Raw genomic sequence first — 18,709 nt, 5'->3', positions numbered from 1 at the left:
GGAATCAGGTCTGCATTAACCACATATACTTGTGGTGAACATGCAAACAAAAAAAATGCTCTGATAGTATATGCATTGTCTTTGAAACTGATTGGTCCACACCAGAGACAGCTTTCTTTAGAGCCTAGTCTCAAACAGTGTTAGACCAGAGGACGCCAAAAGGCGAATAGCACAAAGGCAATGCCACTATCAGACAATTGAGAGCTCGGGTGAGCAGCTACATCATGGGACCTCCATTGCCAGTATCATGTTCACCACGAGTATATGTGGTTAATGCAGGACATGATTCCTTGCAAAAGGTTTTAGTTTGGTGTTTTAACATCTTAACACAACTGTTTTATTGGCAGAAAGGGTAAAACCTATTAGTATATTTTGATACTGGCAAGGGAGGTCCCATGATGATCATTGAGACGCTTACACCTTATGCCAACCCTACCATCATCATGACAAAATCAGGGTTATGTAACTGAGGACTAGTCTGTGCCACCATTGATGATGATGATGAAGTCAATGTTAATGAGGCATGCGGCGAGGTTTTTTGTACAATTGACATATCCTGAAAACTTATTAAAGCGACGATTGTACGTTAAACATTATAGAAGCGAATTGTGTACGCAAGCAAGTCTTCAGTTTCCAGTAAGTAGGACTTGTTTGGGAATGTATATATATTCTTGGTTCTTTCGGTAAAGTCACGTAGAAGGGAAACAATAAAGTAATGAAAATATAAAACAATAAAATTCTCACGACATTTCGACTGCAACACAAGCAGTGTTTGGGAATGTTACGTTGGTAAAGGCGTGTGTTATCAAGATTAGCGCGGTTGGCTACGGACGGCGCGAAATAAGTTCAACATACATACAGTGGAACTGCAGACTAAACCTATAATGCTTGGCATGGTTACGTGAGTATAGTGTTAGTGCCTCAATGATTATCACAACCACCAGACAACAGGCACCCAGCAAGACTCCCTTATTAAGACATCCCATGAAGAAATGACTCGGGCAGAAGGAGTGGTCGCCAAAGCCCAAGTCTTACAAAAAAATAGAGTACATTACGTAACAAGAAACGCCATGTGTCCAGAGAACCCCCATCTCACAACACCGAGTCTGTTATGTATTAGTTTTGCTTAAAACTAGGACCCACATCTAACAGAGAGGGAGAGTCATTGCCTTTAAACACCTGGCATATCACCAAAATTGGTTAAAGTATACCGATGAGATGGATTGCTGAAACCAAATTGCCGTTACAGTATTAAACTAATGCTGCTGAATCAATGCACTCCAATACCATGTGGCCGATGGAATGTGTAAGAAAAACTTCATTTTTTGGTGGAGACAAATATCCAAACTACAGCAGTAGTCGTATTTTTAACTGATTGTGTTAACACAGTTAGTGTGTGGAAAGGTGTGGACCCAACAGGATGGGTGAGGGAGTGGTTTATTTAACCAGGTGAAAGTCTACTGGTGTCTATTACAAGTCTGTCGTTTGTCAGGGAGATCTGGGGTTGGTATTTACCAGAGGTGGGACAAAGTCATTGTTATGCAAGTCCAAGTCGAGTCACAAGTCATCAAATTCATGACTCGAGTCTGACTCGAGTCCAAGTCACATGACTCGAGTCCACATCTCAGAGGTGGGACAAAGTCATTGTTATGCAAGTCCAAGTCGAGTCGCAAGTCATCAAATTCATGACTCGAGTCTGACTCGAGTCCAAGTCACATGACTCGAGTCCACACCTCTGGTATTTACATAGGCACACATACAGCTGTTCAGCAACGTGTATATGTAATGCTGCTAACGAATTCTCTAAGCGGCCAGTTATGTACTAAAATACGTATGTGGTTGATTATTTGACAATGGTGACCGCAGTGTGGGCTATTTATTTAAAAAAAATTTTTTTGCGGGAATGCACTTTTAATGGGCAGGTTTTTTTGTTGCAAATGTGGGAGTGACCACAAAGATTTGTTCTGCTCTCAAGAGAATTTTGTTCAGTCTGAGCCTGTAATGATGGACATTTCATCTTCATGTGGCAAAAACGATTGTTTCTGTTTAATACTACTGATATAAGTTGGCTTCAATGTCACCTTCCCTGGGATGGACCATGATACAACAGTAATGCACTACCAAGTAATTCAGAACAACGCACACTGATGATGCCTCACAAAAGTAGTCTCAAAGACAACCGGCAGTTGCTTCTACGTGTGACAACTTCACCCTTCAAACAAAACCACCCAAAACGTTCAATCTTCGACGTCTTCCAACAGAAATGTCTTCCCTCAGTGCACGGCGCCCCATGGCCAAGCTTGCCACTACAACCGCAGTCAGTGAGCGTCTTCATGAGACGTGTGGCAGGGCCGGACGACAGCGGCAGGAATCCAACCGCGCAATCCGTCAACACGCGCAGCAGCCACGGGGGTTTGAGGGTGGGGGTTGATCCCCCCACCCCCGCAGTGGGCGTGAACTACGGGATGCCACCCACAGCCGATTGGCCAGCGGCGGCAGAGCGGGGCGGACTCCTCATTGGCGATTGGTCGGAGGGGTCGCCGAGAGGAGGGGGAGGAGAAGTTTGGGGAGTGAGGGCGTGTCCAGTCGCAAAGCCCCGCCCCCTCCACCCTACGTCTGCCTCGTGACCACGCCTCCTACGCCCCACACCGCGGCGTGGCCACGGCGGCGGCAGCAGCAGCAACAGAGGCAATGGCGGCCGGAGGCGGGAGATTCCTCGCGTCGCGACTCTCGCTCGGCTGTCGTCGGGCTCTCGCTGCTGCTGCTGCGGACTTCTCGGCAAAGTCGCCACTCCTCGGCTTCGTCCCGCGGCAGGCGCCCATTGTGAGTAGTCAAAGCAATGCACGTTGTTACCCCCCCCCACCACCACCACCATCCCTCCTCAACCTCCCCCCCTAAGCCTCTCCCCCTCCCCACCACCGCCTTGCGCTTGCCCGCTCCACACCCACCCGCCCGTCCGCTGCGACTTTCCCTCCAGCCTCTCTCGTTTCCGCGCACAAGTTGTGTTGCTTGATGTGTGGATGACGCTGTGATGAATCGCTGTCGGAAGCGAACTATAGCATCGCCTATGGGTCCAAACACACACACGCGCGCGCGTTGTGACAAGGCAGTATATGTTGACTGTATTTAAAAAAAGCGGTGTCACGCAAGGTCCCACCCCACCCCCCACTACCACCACCACAAGAGGAACTATGGACTTCATTGGGGGTGATGCACCAATAGGGCTCTCAAGCACACTCGTATTTCTTACGGGCCGATGTTGTCATGTTGCCATGGGGTGTGGGCCGCCGGGATCTTCCTGCACTTTGCTCGTCAAAGGCATTCCCTGTTGTCACCACAGCCACTTTTATGCCCCAGCTTTGGTATCATTTCACCTCAACGACGGGGCTTGCTCGTCCTCTCGAACCCCATGAAAAAAATAAAATAATTTTGTCGAGAGAAGCTACATAGGTCCTGAATATCCACCAAGCGTACAACTGCATAGCAGAGGATTCCAACCGCAGTTATGGGCTGAATTCGTAATTTGGGTATAACCCACCAATCTGCCTCCTAACAGCTGTGGACTCGTGGGGGTGATATGCCAATGGGTTTCACCCACACGTATTGACGAGAAGGACTTGCGTAACCTAATTTGGGTAGGACCGCCTGTCAGCTTAAAGGCTGAGCGAGTGGCCGGGTGGCCCCCCATGTCCTCCCGTGTTTATGGAATAAAGTATCTCACTTTGTTCCAACACCCACTTCTATGTACGCATATGCCACCACCCCTCCCGGTTTGTCTACTAAAGTAATTGCAATACCCACTCTTCAATCCAACTTCTACATGCAATCACTCCAAACTTATGACTTAAGGCAAATCTAATAGTGGGGTCCCTTGAAATTACCACCCTCCTTATGGCCTCGAGTGGACAGGGTAACGTTGGGGAGTGATACCAAATTAGTGACTGTACCCTGCCTGTCTATTATAAGCTAAAATAGATAAATGACACTTCAGTAAGCCTGCCCGTCCCAGCTTTTGACAGCGTCATTGGGGAAATGGCACATCACGTCAACCAGCACCATTCTTTCCTTTCCTCGTGATTCACTTGGCAGTCGTCGTTTCACCATGGTTGATGCGACTTGCAAGTGTTTTGTTCACTGGCCGTGGATCGGGTTGAGCCGCATTTGTTTTCTTTGTCAGGGCGAGCAAAATGCCCTTTTAACGGTTACATAGGCGCACACGCAATGTTGTATAGAAGGAGGGTTGTGATTTCTCTGGATAGCACATGCAGGCGGGCCTGTGTGTTTGCTGAGCGCAGTTGAGACGGCAGAGTAAAAGAGAGTTAGTGATTCATGCACAGTAAGGGTGTGGTGGGGTATGGGGGCGAACAATTCCTTTGCGTTGTGTCGTATAAAGTTAACGCTCAGACTTTTCGTAAAGGGTGGAACCCAGGCTTTTTTTATGAGCCTCCCAAAGAGTTCCGTTGGGAATTTCTTGTAAGGTCTAATAATGTAACTCAATTTGACATGTGAGCAGCTGGGGAACTTTATCCTTGTTTGCACTGGAAGGTGATGTCATTTAATAATCTATCATTATTGAATGCCATGGTAGTTTCTTTCCGAGTCACTGAAGTGAATGAAATAAAAATGATGATTTTATGTGCAATACGATACTGTAAGTGCGGTGTATATGTACAGTTAATTGCGATTGCTAAGACGACTTGACATTTTTTTTTAGTCTACAGTACACAGTATACCAAATGCATCAGCTTATGTTTGGTAAGGTACATTAATTAGGCAGTACAAATTATGCTGAATGTTACCAATTGAATGTGGCTCTGATTTTGAAAAAGAAAACTTGAGTATAGTGCTTAAAATACTTGAATATTTAGTAACATCGAACAATATATACATATTTAACTGGAATTGCACGGACTCTTATCTGCACTGAATTATAGTTGATCGCTTTTGGATGGAGGCTTTTCTGATTAAAACCACCGTGGCTGAATCTCAATAAAGTAAAATAACTCGTGTGATAGGCTTGAACATGTGGGGCTTTTATCACTCGCTGTCTCATGTGAATACTCAATGCTGTGCTGTATGTAAACCACAACTTGTGCTAACATGTTGAGGGGTTCCCTCCATAGCATTTAATTGACCAAATGTAAATACGATACTTTGGCTTTTTCAGATCAGAACCACACAGTTATATTACGCAATTTAATAGTCCATCATTGAGGACATTATTAAAGTTAGAAATTATTTGTCCAAAAACAAGTGTTTTAAATTTACGCAATGTGCTATTGGTCATGACTTTGTGTTCATTAATAACTAGGCCACGTACAATAAATTAGTTGCATTTTACCACGTGAAATAACACTCCTGTAAAGAACAGAACATTAACTAGTTCTCAAAGTGATGAGTACCTGCCCAAGTTAATTTCTGCAACCTGTGTGCATTAATCAGTTGCAGTCAATACCACATCCTAATAAAAAAATAGTTTTTTTATTCCTGGCAACGCAAAACTCACAAATGCACATGCATACGTACACATGAAAAAAATTACGCACAAAAAAGCCATACATTTGGTTTGCTGATAATTACTCTTATGAATGTACATGTACACAGTGCAGGAATTAATTTTTTGAGTGTTAGCACATGCTGCGTATAAAACAGCTAAAATTATTGACACAATAAACATGATTTCCATATACTCAATGCAAACACTTACACCTACGGATAGGTGCCTGCTTACGTGATATACAGTACTAAGATCTCTTTTCTCAGTGCATTTGCTCATTGGAGAAAGTGCTCCTTGGAAAATACTCCTTGTATGCCAGCACGTATTATGAAATGGTCGATGGGCCAGTTACCAAGTTTGACTTTCTTTGATTTTTACAGATTAGGATATAATACACCCCCATCAATATCTTATTTTTAGTCAGTTTACAAAGGAATGGCCTATGTCAGGTACAGATTCAAAACAATTCTAGAGCTGTGTGAGAATAGGAATTTAAACTCTGTTCACTCAATGCATCAACAGACCACTGATTCCCACAGAAATGCACAGATATCTGCTTGGACTAATCTTGCATCTACATGTGGTCAACTGTATTTATATAAAATGACCTTTTCACTGTAAATACTTAGTTTGGCAATTTTTGTGTGTTTTAAAATTAAAAACGTTTTTATTTAACGAATCCAGAATTGCGCATGTTACAATTTTTTCACAAATTAGTTGCTGCTCACTTTTGGCCTTTACTCCACTGCACTCAATACATAATTTACCAACTCATCAAGATTTGCATTGCATGTACGAACACACCACCAGCTTGAAGAACTGAATGTGAGGCCATTTTGTGGCCTCTCCATACATAGGGGTTCCCAGAGGTACATGGCAGCAGCAAAAACATTCATGACTACTGATGTATCCTAATCTTACTGATGTGTCTGTCCTAAGGTTGGTTGGCTACATTTTCTCAAGTCTGAGCCGAGGGTCTTTCATGACAAAATGGCCATGCATTCAGTTCCTTTGAGCTAGTGTACTGGATAAGGCTGGGGCAGTGCACATATTTGTGTTGTTCAGTCTATTTGTTATCCTGCCTGCACTAATTTTCTGTTTTGATGGGTTTTCCCGTCATTTTAATAATTTTTCATGAACATTAGCATAGAACAGTTGATATTCTTGCCACTCGCGACAGCATCAATGAATTTATAATACAATTAAATGTGGGGTTCACATTCATTTGTATTCCATACAATAAAAATAAGCAAATTGGCGTCTCACAAACGCTTTGGCCCTGTATGTTCAACTGACCATATAATCATTAATTATCACGTTAACTTTATAGGCGATACCTTGACCTTTTTATACAACGCAAAGAGAAGTAAAATTAGACTGGGTACTAAGGTTACACACCAACCATGGTTGTGCTTGCATGCACCTGAACCAAATAACTGCTCATGGGTGCCCGATAAGCTCAGTGCAGTAAAATCTGTCATTGTTGAATGTTTAGATTTTATTTATTTACGGCAATGTGTAAAAGGATGTGTTTTTTTATCACTTAACCACAGAAGGATCCCCCATTGTTTTATAAATTAAACTTGACATTAAAACCTTGACAATCTATTTAATGTTGAGATAATTTTTGGGAAAAAAATTGAGAGTTTAAAACCTACGTTCTTTTTTTGTGTTTAAGGATAGTTTGTCAAATTACAATGTTAAGACTTCATTTGGCTGAAAGTTAATACATATTACGATGAATATTTTGACATCTCATTCCTTAACTTTTTGGACTGACTTATACTTTATTAAAGCCCATGAATATGCCTTTTAACTTTGAAAGACTTTTAACTTAGCATTAATTATGTATAATGTTTGATTTTTAAATTCCATAACTGTACGATGAAAATCGTATCTTGCTCCATGTAAGTGGGTTATAACAAATAGATTTCTCAAAATAATAGAATTTCCCAATGTAATGATGTAAAAAAATGAGGTGATACTTTATTTATTTCAGGTGGATTTATAAGTATTCGAACTCTAATAATGAATCCACCCTTTAACAGGGTGATGCGACCAGGGAATGTGCATGTTTTCTGGCCAAAGTGTTTTTGGAAGCATTGATGTAACTGAGTTGTATCCATTTCCCACATCAGTGATCAGGATTCATATTTCCGTCTTTATCATCAATGGCAATAAACATCAAACACTACAGTCCATACTGTGTATCCATTTATCTAATTAGCTTTAGTGGGATGACCACCACATTGTTGAATGGACACTTCATCTTGTTTGAACAGATTTAAAGAGAATGTGCTTGCAGTCCCTTAGTTACTAATTAAATTGTCTCTTTCATCTTCATACAGATAACAAGAAAATGTTGAAAGTTGCATAAAATATTAATGATTAGTAACCAAAGAAAATTCGTAATTTTTATGTTTTATTTCACATAGATGAATAATGTTGGTAATTTTTTAGGTCATCTAGGGTATTTCACCAGATAGATATAAACCTTAATACATTATGATTCTGTCATGATAGAAATAAAGATAATAAATGCAGGCTGGATTTATGGAATGTGATGAAAAGTTTAGATTCAATAGCTATAACAATGAATAATTCGAATGGAAATCCTTCATTGCCTTGAAGATGAAATGGATTTTGAATGTATTTTTGACATCAGTCACATTACTTCCCACAGCAATTGAAGTGTGTGGCTGTTTCTGTGGAGTTAAACATAAATGTATTTGTTCGTGTCATCTTTGTACAGCACATACGTTGCAGCAATGCAGGAGAGCATGTTTTGATTGCCATTGTGTACATGTACACTCGAGTCATTAGAGTCCATGCAATTAATTTAGGAGACAAGTTGTCAGGACAAGCCACACCAACACTTTTCGTGCAAACACTAATGCAGGTCATACTAACTTGAGAAACGTATTAAACCTTTGCCCCATATACTATATAGTCTTCATCCAAATAGGTGTTGACAAATAAACATTACATCCTAATGACCAATAGCAAGCCCAGGAATAGGAGCAACACCGAGGTTGTGCTAATACTGGTAGGAACCTCCTGGTTACACCAGTCCACAGGGGATTATTGTGTCCGTCCGTCGTGCATGGAGGGGCTGGGGAGGGAGGGGCTGGGTGGGGAGGGAGGGGCTGGGTGGGGAGGGGCTGGGTGGGGCTAGGTGGGGGGTGGGGCTGGGTGGGTAGGGGCTGGTCACCCCGTGGTGCCCTTATTAAACTCAACGTTTAACCTACTCACGCCGGCTTGTGCCCACCCTCAGTCGGGCATATTTGCGGAATACACCACGCCGCCGTTGACCCTGGCCATTGACCGAGCAACCCAACGTTCCTACCAGCTCCCTCCCCAGGAATGTGTTATTCCTGGATTGCTACTCGGCTCATGGAACATGATGCTCCTTGAGCCCAGAACAAGGCTGCAGGACTTGGCCCCTCCTGTTTCATTCCATTTTCTCTCACTTCCCTTCACTTACCTTCCACAGTAAAGGGAGTTGGAAAGCCATCTCAAAAAAAGTTTGGTTTAAAAGTAACATTTGAGCAGAAACGTGGCTAAGGATAGGACCATTACAAAGCTAAAATCAATTTTGTTTTTTAAAATAAGTTTCTGCCTTGTATTTTGTGACCATTAACAAGCCTACAAGGTACTGTATGTAGTTGAACGAAGAAAGTAATTCCAAGTGGAGCATCTCACTACCGTGTTGCCCCTGTCGCATCAGGACGAATTGTGAGGTTGGCCCAAGTAAAAGCCTGGGAGCCTGGTGCTGAGCTCACGTGCGACCGGATCGGGCTCGCCTGGGAGGAGTTACCATTGCATAGTAGCCTCATGGGTTGCACCTGGTTAAAATATCGAGCTATTCGAGTTGCCATAACGATGCATCTGGTTGGTCCGAGTGGCTCAAGCTTCAATAAGCCATGCATTTCCAAATACATACACACCATAAGGCCTCCCTTTCCAGTTGGCAGTGGTAAAATATGAAACAGTTTTGATTTGCTAAAGCACAACATTTAACAAGACTTCCTGCAGGGCAAGGCTAGACCAGCCCGTAATCGTTATCATCTTATGTGATGTGATTGCTACAATACTGTTCATATTAAAAATAGCAACATTTCATTTGGATATATGCTCCGCGTTTAAAAAGAGTGGTGAATGTTTATTCATCTTCTTCCCCCCTCCCAATGCGAGGTCCCCACTTGGTTGGCACAGCGGGGGCCCTACTCCCATTGTTGGTTGGCACAGCGGTGGCTCTACCCCTCTTCTTGGTTGGCACAGCGGGTATCCCTACTTCACTTCTTGGCTGGCACAGCGGTGGCTGTACTCCTCTTCTTGGTTGGCATAGCGGTGGCTCTACCCCCCTTCTTGTTTAGCACAGTGGGGGCCCTACTCCACTTCTAGGTTGGCACAGTCGGAGCCCTTCTCCGCCTTCTTCCCCCGTCGCCATTTCGCGTGGTTTCTGGTGCGCCGAAACGAATCGCCGCCAGATTGTATTTACCCCATCACTGAAATCTTTCAGTCGTGTTATATCGGGCTCGCGTTGTATTGTAATAAAAACACATTTGTTAAAGGTAAATGTTTAATCTTGTAATATGGACAAATGTAATCAGTTTTGAGATAGTAAACATGGCTTTCACATGACAACCACAAGTTTATGGTGGAAATCAGCATTTTCCATAATCGTAAGTCAAACTGTTGAGATACACTCTTTGGTTCTTTTGGTAAGTCACGTAGAAAGAAAATATATTAAATAATAGAATACGACGTTTTGATCGCAACACAAGCAACCGTCATCAGGTAGAAAATAAACGTAGTGAACTTAGAAATAGAATGCAATATAACAAAGATTGCTGAATTTGAGAGACAAAACACAGACAAAACACACAGTCTATGTTGTGTCTCTCTGTGTGTCTCTGTGTTGTCTCTCTGCTTGTGTGTCTGTCTGTGTGTCTATGTTGTGTGTCTCTGTGTTGTCTCTCTGCTTGTGTGTCTGTCTGTGTCTCTCTCAAATTTAGCAATCTTTGGAAGAACGTAATCAACCAGGTGAGGTGCTGACTGTTGTGTTGGCCGACTTTTTAGGTTGTATTGCATTGTATTTCTAAATTCACTAGGTTTGTTTTCTAACTGATGACGGTTGCTTGTGTTGCGATCGAAACGTCGTATTCTGTTATTTAATTTATTTTCTTTCTACGTGACTTTACCGAAAGAACCATAGAGTAATACCTGTAGTCACGAACGCTTCGAATCAAGTTTGTTGAGATATCGAGTGGCAACCTTAAGGTTCATTTTTCGAGTGAACAGTCGTGCAGTGGATTTTTTTTTCCAACTGAAGCTACAGTGAAAATCACATTTGCCTCATCACCATCGTGAAGTAATTATATATCTAGTGTTAGCCATGGGAAATATTTGATTAACATTCATCCCAAAGCCAATTTTATTACAGTTGTCTTATAACATACAAACTCTAAAATATGGTTGGTGAACACATTTTTTACTTTTGTGTAAATTATCACCTCTCCACAGTTCAGTCCAAATTGGATCCTCTACTCATTGAGGCAGTCAATTTGCAGAGCTCTCAGGTGTGGCAAATACAATAATTATTGAATCAAACTAAATATGCTAATGTGTGCGAGCCTTTTAAATATTCTCAACCTCTACCACTTTACAAAAAAAACCTTCCAAAAGAATCTTACCCGAATTACAAGATTTCAAGCGCAGCAAATGACGATTTATTTTTGCATGAATATCTGTATTAGCCAGAGGTCGCAACCGGATACCCGATACCCGTACCCTACCCGATACCGGTACGGGTAGACCGTGAGTCACTGGTGAGTAACTGTTTGTCACCCATTTCCCAACGTCTTGTCTCTTCTCACAATTCAAGTTCCTAGAATCAACCCACCCGCGCCTGCAACATGGCTTCATCCCAGAGGTCGCAATCAGGTACCCGATACCCGTACCCGGCCGGGTACCCGTACCCGGCCGGGTAGGGTACGGGAACGGCCGGGTACGGGTACCCGTTTGCGACCCTGGTGCGGCCGGGTACGGGTAAGGAATCAAAACCCGTTTGCGACCTCTGGTATTAGCTAAGTGGTGGACTCAAAGGTTGCAGTGTGATTGCAGCCTTTATGCGATTATCAGTCACCACTTTCCTCGGTTGATTTAAATATAGTTACGCTTCATATTCAATTTTAAAGATGTAAAGTGTAAATTATAGTCCCACTGCCTTATTTAGCTGTATAACAATAGACTATTCTTTTGAAATTGTTTATTTTCGAAATTACAGTTTGAAATTTATTCGGCAATCTATCATAATGCTTTTTTTTGGTTAGAACAGAGTTTAGAGTCATGAAAAGATATAATTATTTTGGATACAGTAATATTACGATAAAAACACATGTCAAGTGTGATTTTCAATATTGGATATATTACATTGTTACTTAACATGATTTTGTGAAATAAATTTCAGTAATCAAAATGATATATTTTGCCTTTTAGATGTATGGCTCATGTGGCAACACGTTACAACTCTCATCAGTATATGCTTGAAGCACAAATCTCTAACCTTGAACAGCACAAAAATAACATCACACGTTATATTTTATTCAATTGGTGCGCTGGTGGTCATCATTAATGTAAAGCTGCACTTAAAGTGTACAGTAATAAAATATGGGGTGGAGCTGTTGTCTAATGGTTAGCGCACTACACCATTAACCATCTGAGTTTGATTCCCGGCCATGGATAACATCCTTGAAGATATTAGTAATATCTACCCAGTTACCCTTCAACATACACTGAGTAGCATGGTGAATTATGGTCTAACAACCCCCATGACGTTTAAAGTTGTAAGATTACCTTCATTGAGCAGTCCATTGACAAAGGGCTGATAACTATAAAAAAATAAATTAACGTAAAATGGAAGATTAATTTAAATTCAGGCTGTAGTTTGATGCATCCTATGTTATGCAATCATATTGGAGTGAGCTTAGCAGGCTCTACTAGAGTTCCTTACATTAAGGTAACATCTTTTTTTTGTGGTTTATCCCATTTTGGTTTTTGTCTTTTTTTATCCACTATTGAATCCAGATTTTTGTTTTATCGCAAAATTCTTGCATCATGCTCACTGCAAAGGATATTTGACAAAAATAGGGATCATAGTTTCTTATCGTTTTCACTTTATGCCCTCTGGTTTCTTTGTTTATTTTCATCTATATTAACTATTAACTAATTAGCAGCATTTTAGAATGCGTAACATACAATAGATGTCTCGTTTGAGGCTGTATGTATACCTGCAAAGTTTTTTAAATATACAATTCTGGAACCCCTATCTGTTGAAGAAACAGAGCATAAAGCAACTAGGCTAAAGGCTATGAGAACTCCAAATATAGTGCACCATTCTTCCCTTCACCTCTCATGACACGGTGCCTGGTGGTACCCACCACTTATCGTGGAATTTCAATGCTGCATAACATGCTGGTTTTAACATTAAACATTGTGTTGAATGTAATGAACAGTAAAGAGTTATTCGTGCAATTGTTTTCCCATGTCACTGCTGGCAGAAGGACCTTGACTCGACGCAGCTCTGACGAGCTTGATGATATTTTGGCCTTCTCTTCCTCGCTGGCGAGACGTATTGGAAGAAGTGGGAGTGTACCCATACTTTGCCACTGCACATGTGATGGGGCCATCAACTTGTGTTCCCATTTATATGTTGAAAGTAATTTAATATTGCCCATGGGACAGCGTGATTGTGCAAAAGCTATATAGAGATTATTTACTGTTATAACGATATAGCTGCAAAAACCATGACGATTTATTCTGGTGGCATTTGTGTTTATATTGTCCTTTTAATTGAAGGAAGACGTATAATGGATGGCTTTTGCGTGAAACTACAAATCTAGGTATTTATATTGAAAACACTAACTTAAACAGTTGGTCCGGTGATGTTTGTATTGACAGGCTGAATCTTTGAAAGCACCCTGTGCATTGCTATGCCTTCTGGGTTATTGAATATATATCACAAACTAAGTTGGCAGAAAACAGTTAAACCACATGCTTAGGAGATTGGGCAAAGTCAAGCTTTGTATGCACAACGGGGTGTTTGCTTGGCTGCATGAGGCATAGCAGCAAATGCTTGCATTCCTCATGATATTTGAGTGGAGGGACAAAGCGGACTGGGTTGCTATGAGAAGATTCGTTACTGCTGTATTTGTTGACTTAAGGCTTTCGTGACTGCAGAAATTCATATTATTTTAGTCTCTCGGTACAGTCACGTAGATAGGTTCAAAGAAAATAACAAAAAATAACAAAAAACTACGACGTTTCGATCACAACACAGGCGATCGTCATCAGGAGGAAAAAAAGATTCCGATCGCTTCTGATGACAATCGCTTGTGTTGTGATCAAAACGTAGTTTTTTTTTTCTTTGAATCTATCTACGTGACTTTACCGAAAAACCCAAAGAATAGAAGTTAATCGTTTAGTCCTTATTATTCAGTGTCTACTCGGCGCTTCGTGGCTTGTCTCTTGCATTCATTGAATGGAGCATCTCTTGTCACTGTCCAGCAATAGTCTGCAAGTATTTATGGGCTCCATTTGCCCTGATAGCGTTTCTCCATTGTTGCAATGTCCTGGTGGCATCGCTCGCCATGCTCGTCGCTCACTGCTCCACAGTTCGGTGGGAAAAAAATCTAGATGAGTGCAAAAAATGTATCTTTAGTGACATGTTGCAACCAAGGCTTTTGTATGTCTTTAGGAGGTTTTCCACCAACTCCATGTAGTTGTCTGAGAAAATGTGTTGCCATTAACTGGAAGGCTTTCCATTCCGTCATTTCTTTGCCACGCAGTGCACTGTCTAATGCATCATCTCGAATAAGTTCACGAATCTGAGGACCAACAACGACACCTTCCTTTATCGAAGCGTCACTTAAACTTGGAGATTTTCCACGGAGGTACTTGAAAGCTGCTTGTGTTTTGTCCATGGCTTTGACAAAGTTCTTCATCAGACCCAGCTTGATGTGTAAGGGTGGTAACACAATCTTTCTTGATTCAGCAAGTGGTGGATGCTGAACATTTTTTCTTTCAGACTCCAATGACTGTCGGAGTGGCCAATCTATCTTGATGTAGTGGGAATCTCTCGCACGACTACCCTATTCGCAGAGAAAACAGCGATACTTTGTGTATCCAGTCTGCAGACCAAGCAAGAGAGCAACAACCTTCAAATCGCCACAAAGCTGCCACTGATGTTGGTCATAGTTTATGCACCTCAAAAGTTGTTTCATGTTGTCATAGGTTTCTTTCATATGAACTCCTTGACAAACTGGAATTGATGGCAAAACATTGCCATGATGCAGCACAACAACTTTAAGACTCATTTTCGATGAATCAATGAACAGTCTCAACTCATCTGGATCATAAACGATGTTGAGGGCATGCATCGCACCATCGATGTTGTTGCAGGTTACAAGATCACCTTCCATGAAGGAGAATGGGACAAGATCTTTTTGACGGTCACTGAACATGGAAACCCAAACATCACCTGCCAGGAGATGCCACTGCTGCAGTCTGGAGCCCAACAGCTCTGCCTTACTCTTGGGTAGTTCCAAATCCCTGACAAGGTCTTTCAGTTCACCTTGTGTTATGAGGTGTGGTTCAGAGGAGGAGGATGGGAGAAAATCTGGGTCATGTGACCCTTGATGGTTCAGGACCAGAAGTTTCTTCCTCAAGTGAGAATGATTCTTGTGCATCAGGAACCGGCAGTCCTTTTCCGTGGTGTACTGGGCGTATAGCTGATGGAATGTTTGGATAATGCAGTCCACTTTTTCTTCTTTGACACACCTTTCCCAACTGCAGGCACCATGCAGAAGTAACAATTGCTGATATGATCTGTTGGCTCTGTCCAAATCATTGGCACTGCAAAAGGCATAGATTTCCTTTTCCTGTTCAACACTGGTGAAGATTTGTTGCACAAGTGTTGCAGCATGTGTGGGGCCCACATCTTGTCCTGATCTCCAAATTTTCAGCCAAAATAAAGGTGATAGGTTTTCTTAACCATAGTGGTTATACTGTGCCTTTGTGATGCAAAAGTCACTTCACTACAAACATGGCGGAAGTTATCTGCTTTGTTCACACAAGTACGAGGCATCTCTGCTCACTTTGGCTGAACAGAAACGTGTCCCTTTGCAAAATAAAACACTGACACAAAAAAAGAGCATGACACTGTATGATTTTTAGAGCTGATGTAGGGCAATTTGTTCAGCAGAGGGATGTAAGCCTAGTTATGATTGCATCATCCATGACTTATAGAAATAACATGATGCAATTCATATAATGTACTAGCTTTACTACCCGGCTTCGCCCGAGACTTGGATTTTTATCTTTGATTAATACATGGCCTACGCAGAGAGTGGAGGGGGGGTGATGTCAGCAGGCAACACAGCGTGATGCTACCGCATGCGGGTGACATCACAGATGTGACGTCACCACTCACTTGCCGTGCAAAATATATCCATTATTGCGCCCCTCCCCCCCCAAATACAAAAGTCTATTTTTATACTTTTTGCATTGTGTACAGCTACCCACGTGCCAAATTTCAAGTTTGTTGCATGTTGGAAAGTATGCTAAACATTTTGAACAGACACACATATTCATATATTTAGCTTTTTTATATATATAGATGATGCAATACCAGGTTCAGATTGCATCATTCATTGTTTTGCTCAAAAAGTAAGTATCGTAAGCACTGCCCAAACCCAGTCATAGATTTATGCATAGATCCAGTCAAAGATGTATTTTAGTCAATTCCCCCTGATGACGATCGCTTGTGTTGTAATCGAAATGTAGTTTTTTTTTTAATTTTCTTTGAACCTATCTACGTGGCTTTACCGAAAGACCCAAAGAATATGAATTCCTGCAGTCACGAAAGCTTTAAATCAAGATTTCTGGTTTAAATTGAGATCCCTTCCCTTTATAACTCACTTATCTTCCGCCATTCCCAAGTCAAGGGTCGTATATACTGAGCCAGTAGCATATCTTGAAAACTAGAGCTAATCAACAATGTTAAGCATCATTTTCATTCTCAGTGACCCAGAATTAGTGCAGTTGGATTACATTTATTTCAGAAGCATTTTGACTGTAGACCAGTGTTACACACAACTGTTATCGTTAAATTCCTTTCCCTTGGTCATCGCGGTGCCGTACCGGGGCTTGCCATGCAAAAATGGACGAATCTCCATCTGCACGCGCGTCAGTGTTGCCCCATCACACCCAGCTGGGTTTTCTCCGGTTGCTCCGGTTTTCTGCGACACGTATAATCATTGGAAGGATGTTATTAACCAGGTAAAACCTTAAATGCTTTATTGTTGTTCCATCATATTTGCCGGGCACTAGTCTATTTTGCCGAGTTAATTGCATCCCCAGCGTTTGGCATTGCTGCTGTATTGGCATTGTTGGCTTCATTGGCATTGTTGTTGCATCTTCCCCCCTGCGCATCTCCAGCTCTCTCAGCCTCCCACTTCCAGCCCTGCCCACTTCCCCCCCCGTCCAGCTTCACGTCCCTCTCCTAGCGTCTACGCAACGCTCCCCTCCCCCTACCCCCCTCCCTTGCCCCTCCCCCCTCTCTTACCTATATAACCTCTTACCACGGCATCTCTCTCCCATTTCAGCAAAAACATTTCTTGCTGTGGTTTTCCCACCTGATGATGATTGGTTGTGTTGCAATCGAAACGTCGTGATTTAGTTAATTTTATTTTATACCTACGTGACTTTACCGAAAGAACCAAAGAGCACGCATAAGTTGGATGAAATTGTCTTACAATATAAGACCCAATGCAGGACCCATCTTAAAAAGAGTCCTCGTGACTTTCTGGGATAATTTTTTGTGGAAATTATTTTTAATTATATATGTCATAAATGTCACAACTGAAATTCTAGTTATATTACACGGTCTAGACACCACTGATGCTTAACAAACCACACCATCTGCAAAAATGTTTGCACTTAATGTAACAAGGTTCAATCATTTTAATGCATTTTAATTGAATTTAAAAATGTATATGCTTATTGTTCTACCTGTCAAGTCAGGTTGTTTAAACTTAGAAATGAAAAAAATAATGATTCCATTCTGGAATATGAAATGTGCTTTGAAAAGAAAAACATATTAATAGCAGTGGATTGGGAAAAAATTTTGATAAGGCCAAAAAGTGAAACCATTTTAGAGCCTTCAAAGAAATAAACCGCAGAGTGGAGTTTATCTGTTAAAGCATTCTGAATCACGTTGTCAGAACTGAGTTGAAAGCCCCACAGATTCAATAAGACATTTAATTATTTTACAATTGAGTAGTTGAAAACTGCTGACTTTGGATCTCACTGCATGGCCCCAGGGAGGGTGTGGTTGACGTTCATTGTCTGCCAATTGCATGCAGCCAGGTCATGAGTTAATTAATTTAAGCCTCTAGCTTGGCAGTGCTTTTCCAATCCTAGCTTACCGATGAGTCCTTTGCCGGTGCTACTTGACATGGGAAGCTAGCATTAGTTTACCTAATGGTCACGTGGTAATATATGGTAATTCACGTGTATATTGATCTGTCGTGATTTGATACTGAAATCCTACCTGCATGGTTCCATGGACAATGCCGAGGCTTAGTGGTGCTTTGTTTAATAGCGCAACACCATAGTCATGAGAACTATGAAAATAAAATAAACTCTGTTAATATTAATCAATAAAGCTACCTGAAAAAACATTTAACAATTTTTAAAGTAGTTTATCATCTAATATAACATTTATAATTCATCCCTGGTTGATAACAGTTGAAAATGCAGTGCATTTTATGAGCATTCCTTTTGGCGATTGCTTTATATTCTTTCGTCGTGCTCGAGTCTCTACTTGTGATGTACTGTATTTAATCATGTTTAAGACCCCGCACATATGGAGAGGTTTGTGAATATTTTTACCGAGGTGGTTAGAATACAAAAATAGGTTTGGCTCCTGGGTTGTTTAATCGCCTAATGTTGAATAGGTTTGCTCATTGCCTAATTGCTTTACATTTAGCAGACATATGTTGTGTATGTTCATGTCAGTTTTGTAAAAAAAATTGAACTCCTTCCAATGCATTTTTAATTATCAGCTTGCCTAAAATCAATCTCTTAAGTGAAATCAATGGCCTACACGGAGAAAGACTACTTATGTACTGTTAGCTATGCTTCTGGAAA

At 41.5% G+C, this 18,709-nt stretch overlaps 1 protein-coding gene across 1 annotated transcript in view; it reads left to right on the top strand.

Moving 5' to 3' along the window:
* Positions 1 to 2,644: 2,644 nt before the first annotated feature.
* The window catches only part of MCU (mitochondrial calcium uniporter), a 32,113-nt gene continuing 16,048 nt past the window's right edge, over positions 2,645 to 18,709 (top strand). Inside the window, exon 1 of the mRNA XM_078859583.1 lies at positions 2,645 to 2,823. Coding sequence (XP_078715709.1) covers positions 2,692 to 2,823 — 132 coding nt within the window. The 5' untranslated portion in view covers positions 2,645 to 2,691. The remainder of the gene's footprint in view (positions 2,824 to 18,709) is intronic.

The sequence above is a fragment of the Lampetra fluviatilis genome, chromosome 9 (genome assembly GCF_964198595.1).
Source record: "Lampetra fluviatilis chromosome 9, kcLamFluv1.1, whole genome shotgun sequence".
In the NCBI taxonomy this organism is placed as follows: domain Eukaryota; kingdom Metazoa; phylum Chordata; class Hyperoartia; order Petromyzontiformes; family Petromyzontidae; genus Lampetra; species Lampetra fluviatilis.
The sequence above is the reverse complement of the archived record's forward strand: the minus strand, read 5'-3'. Positions and strand labels throughout refer to the sequence as shown.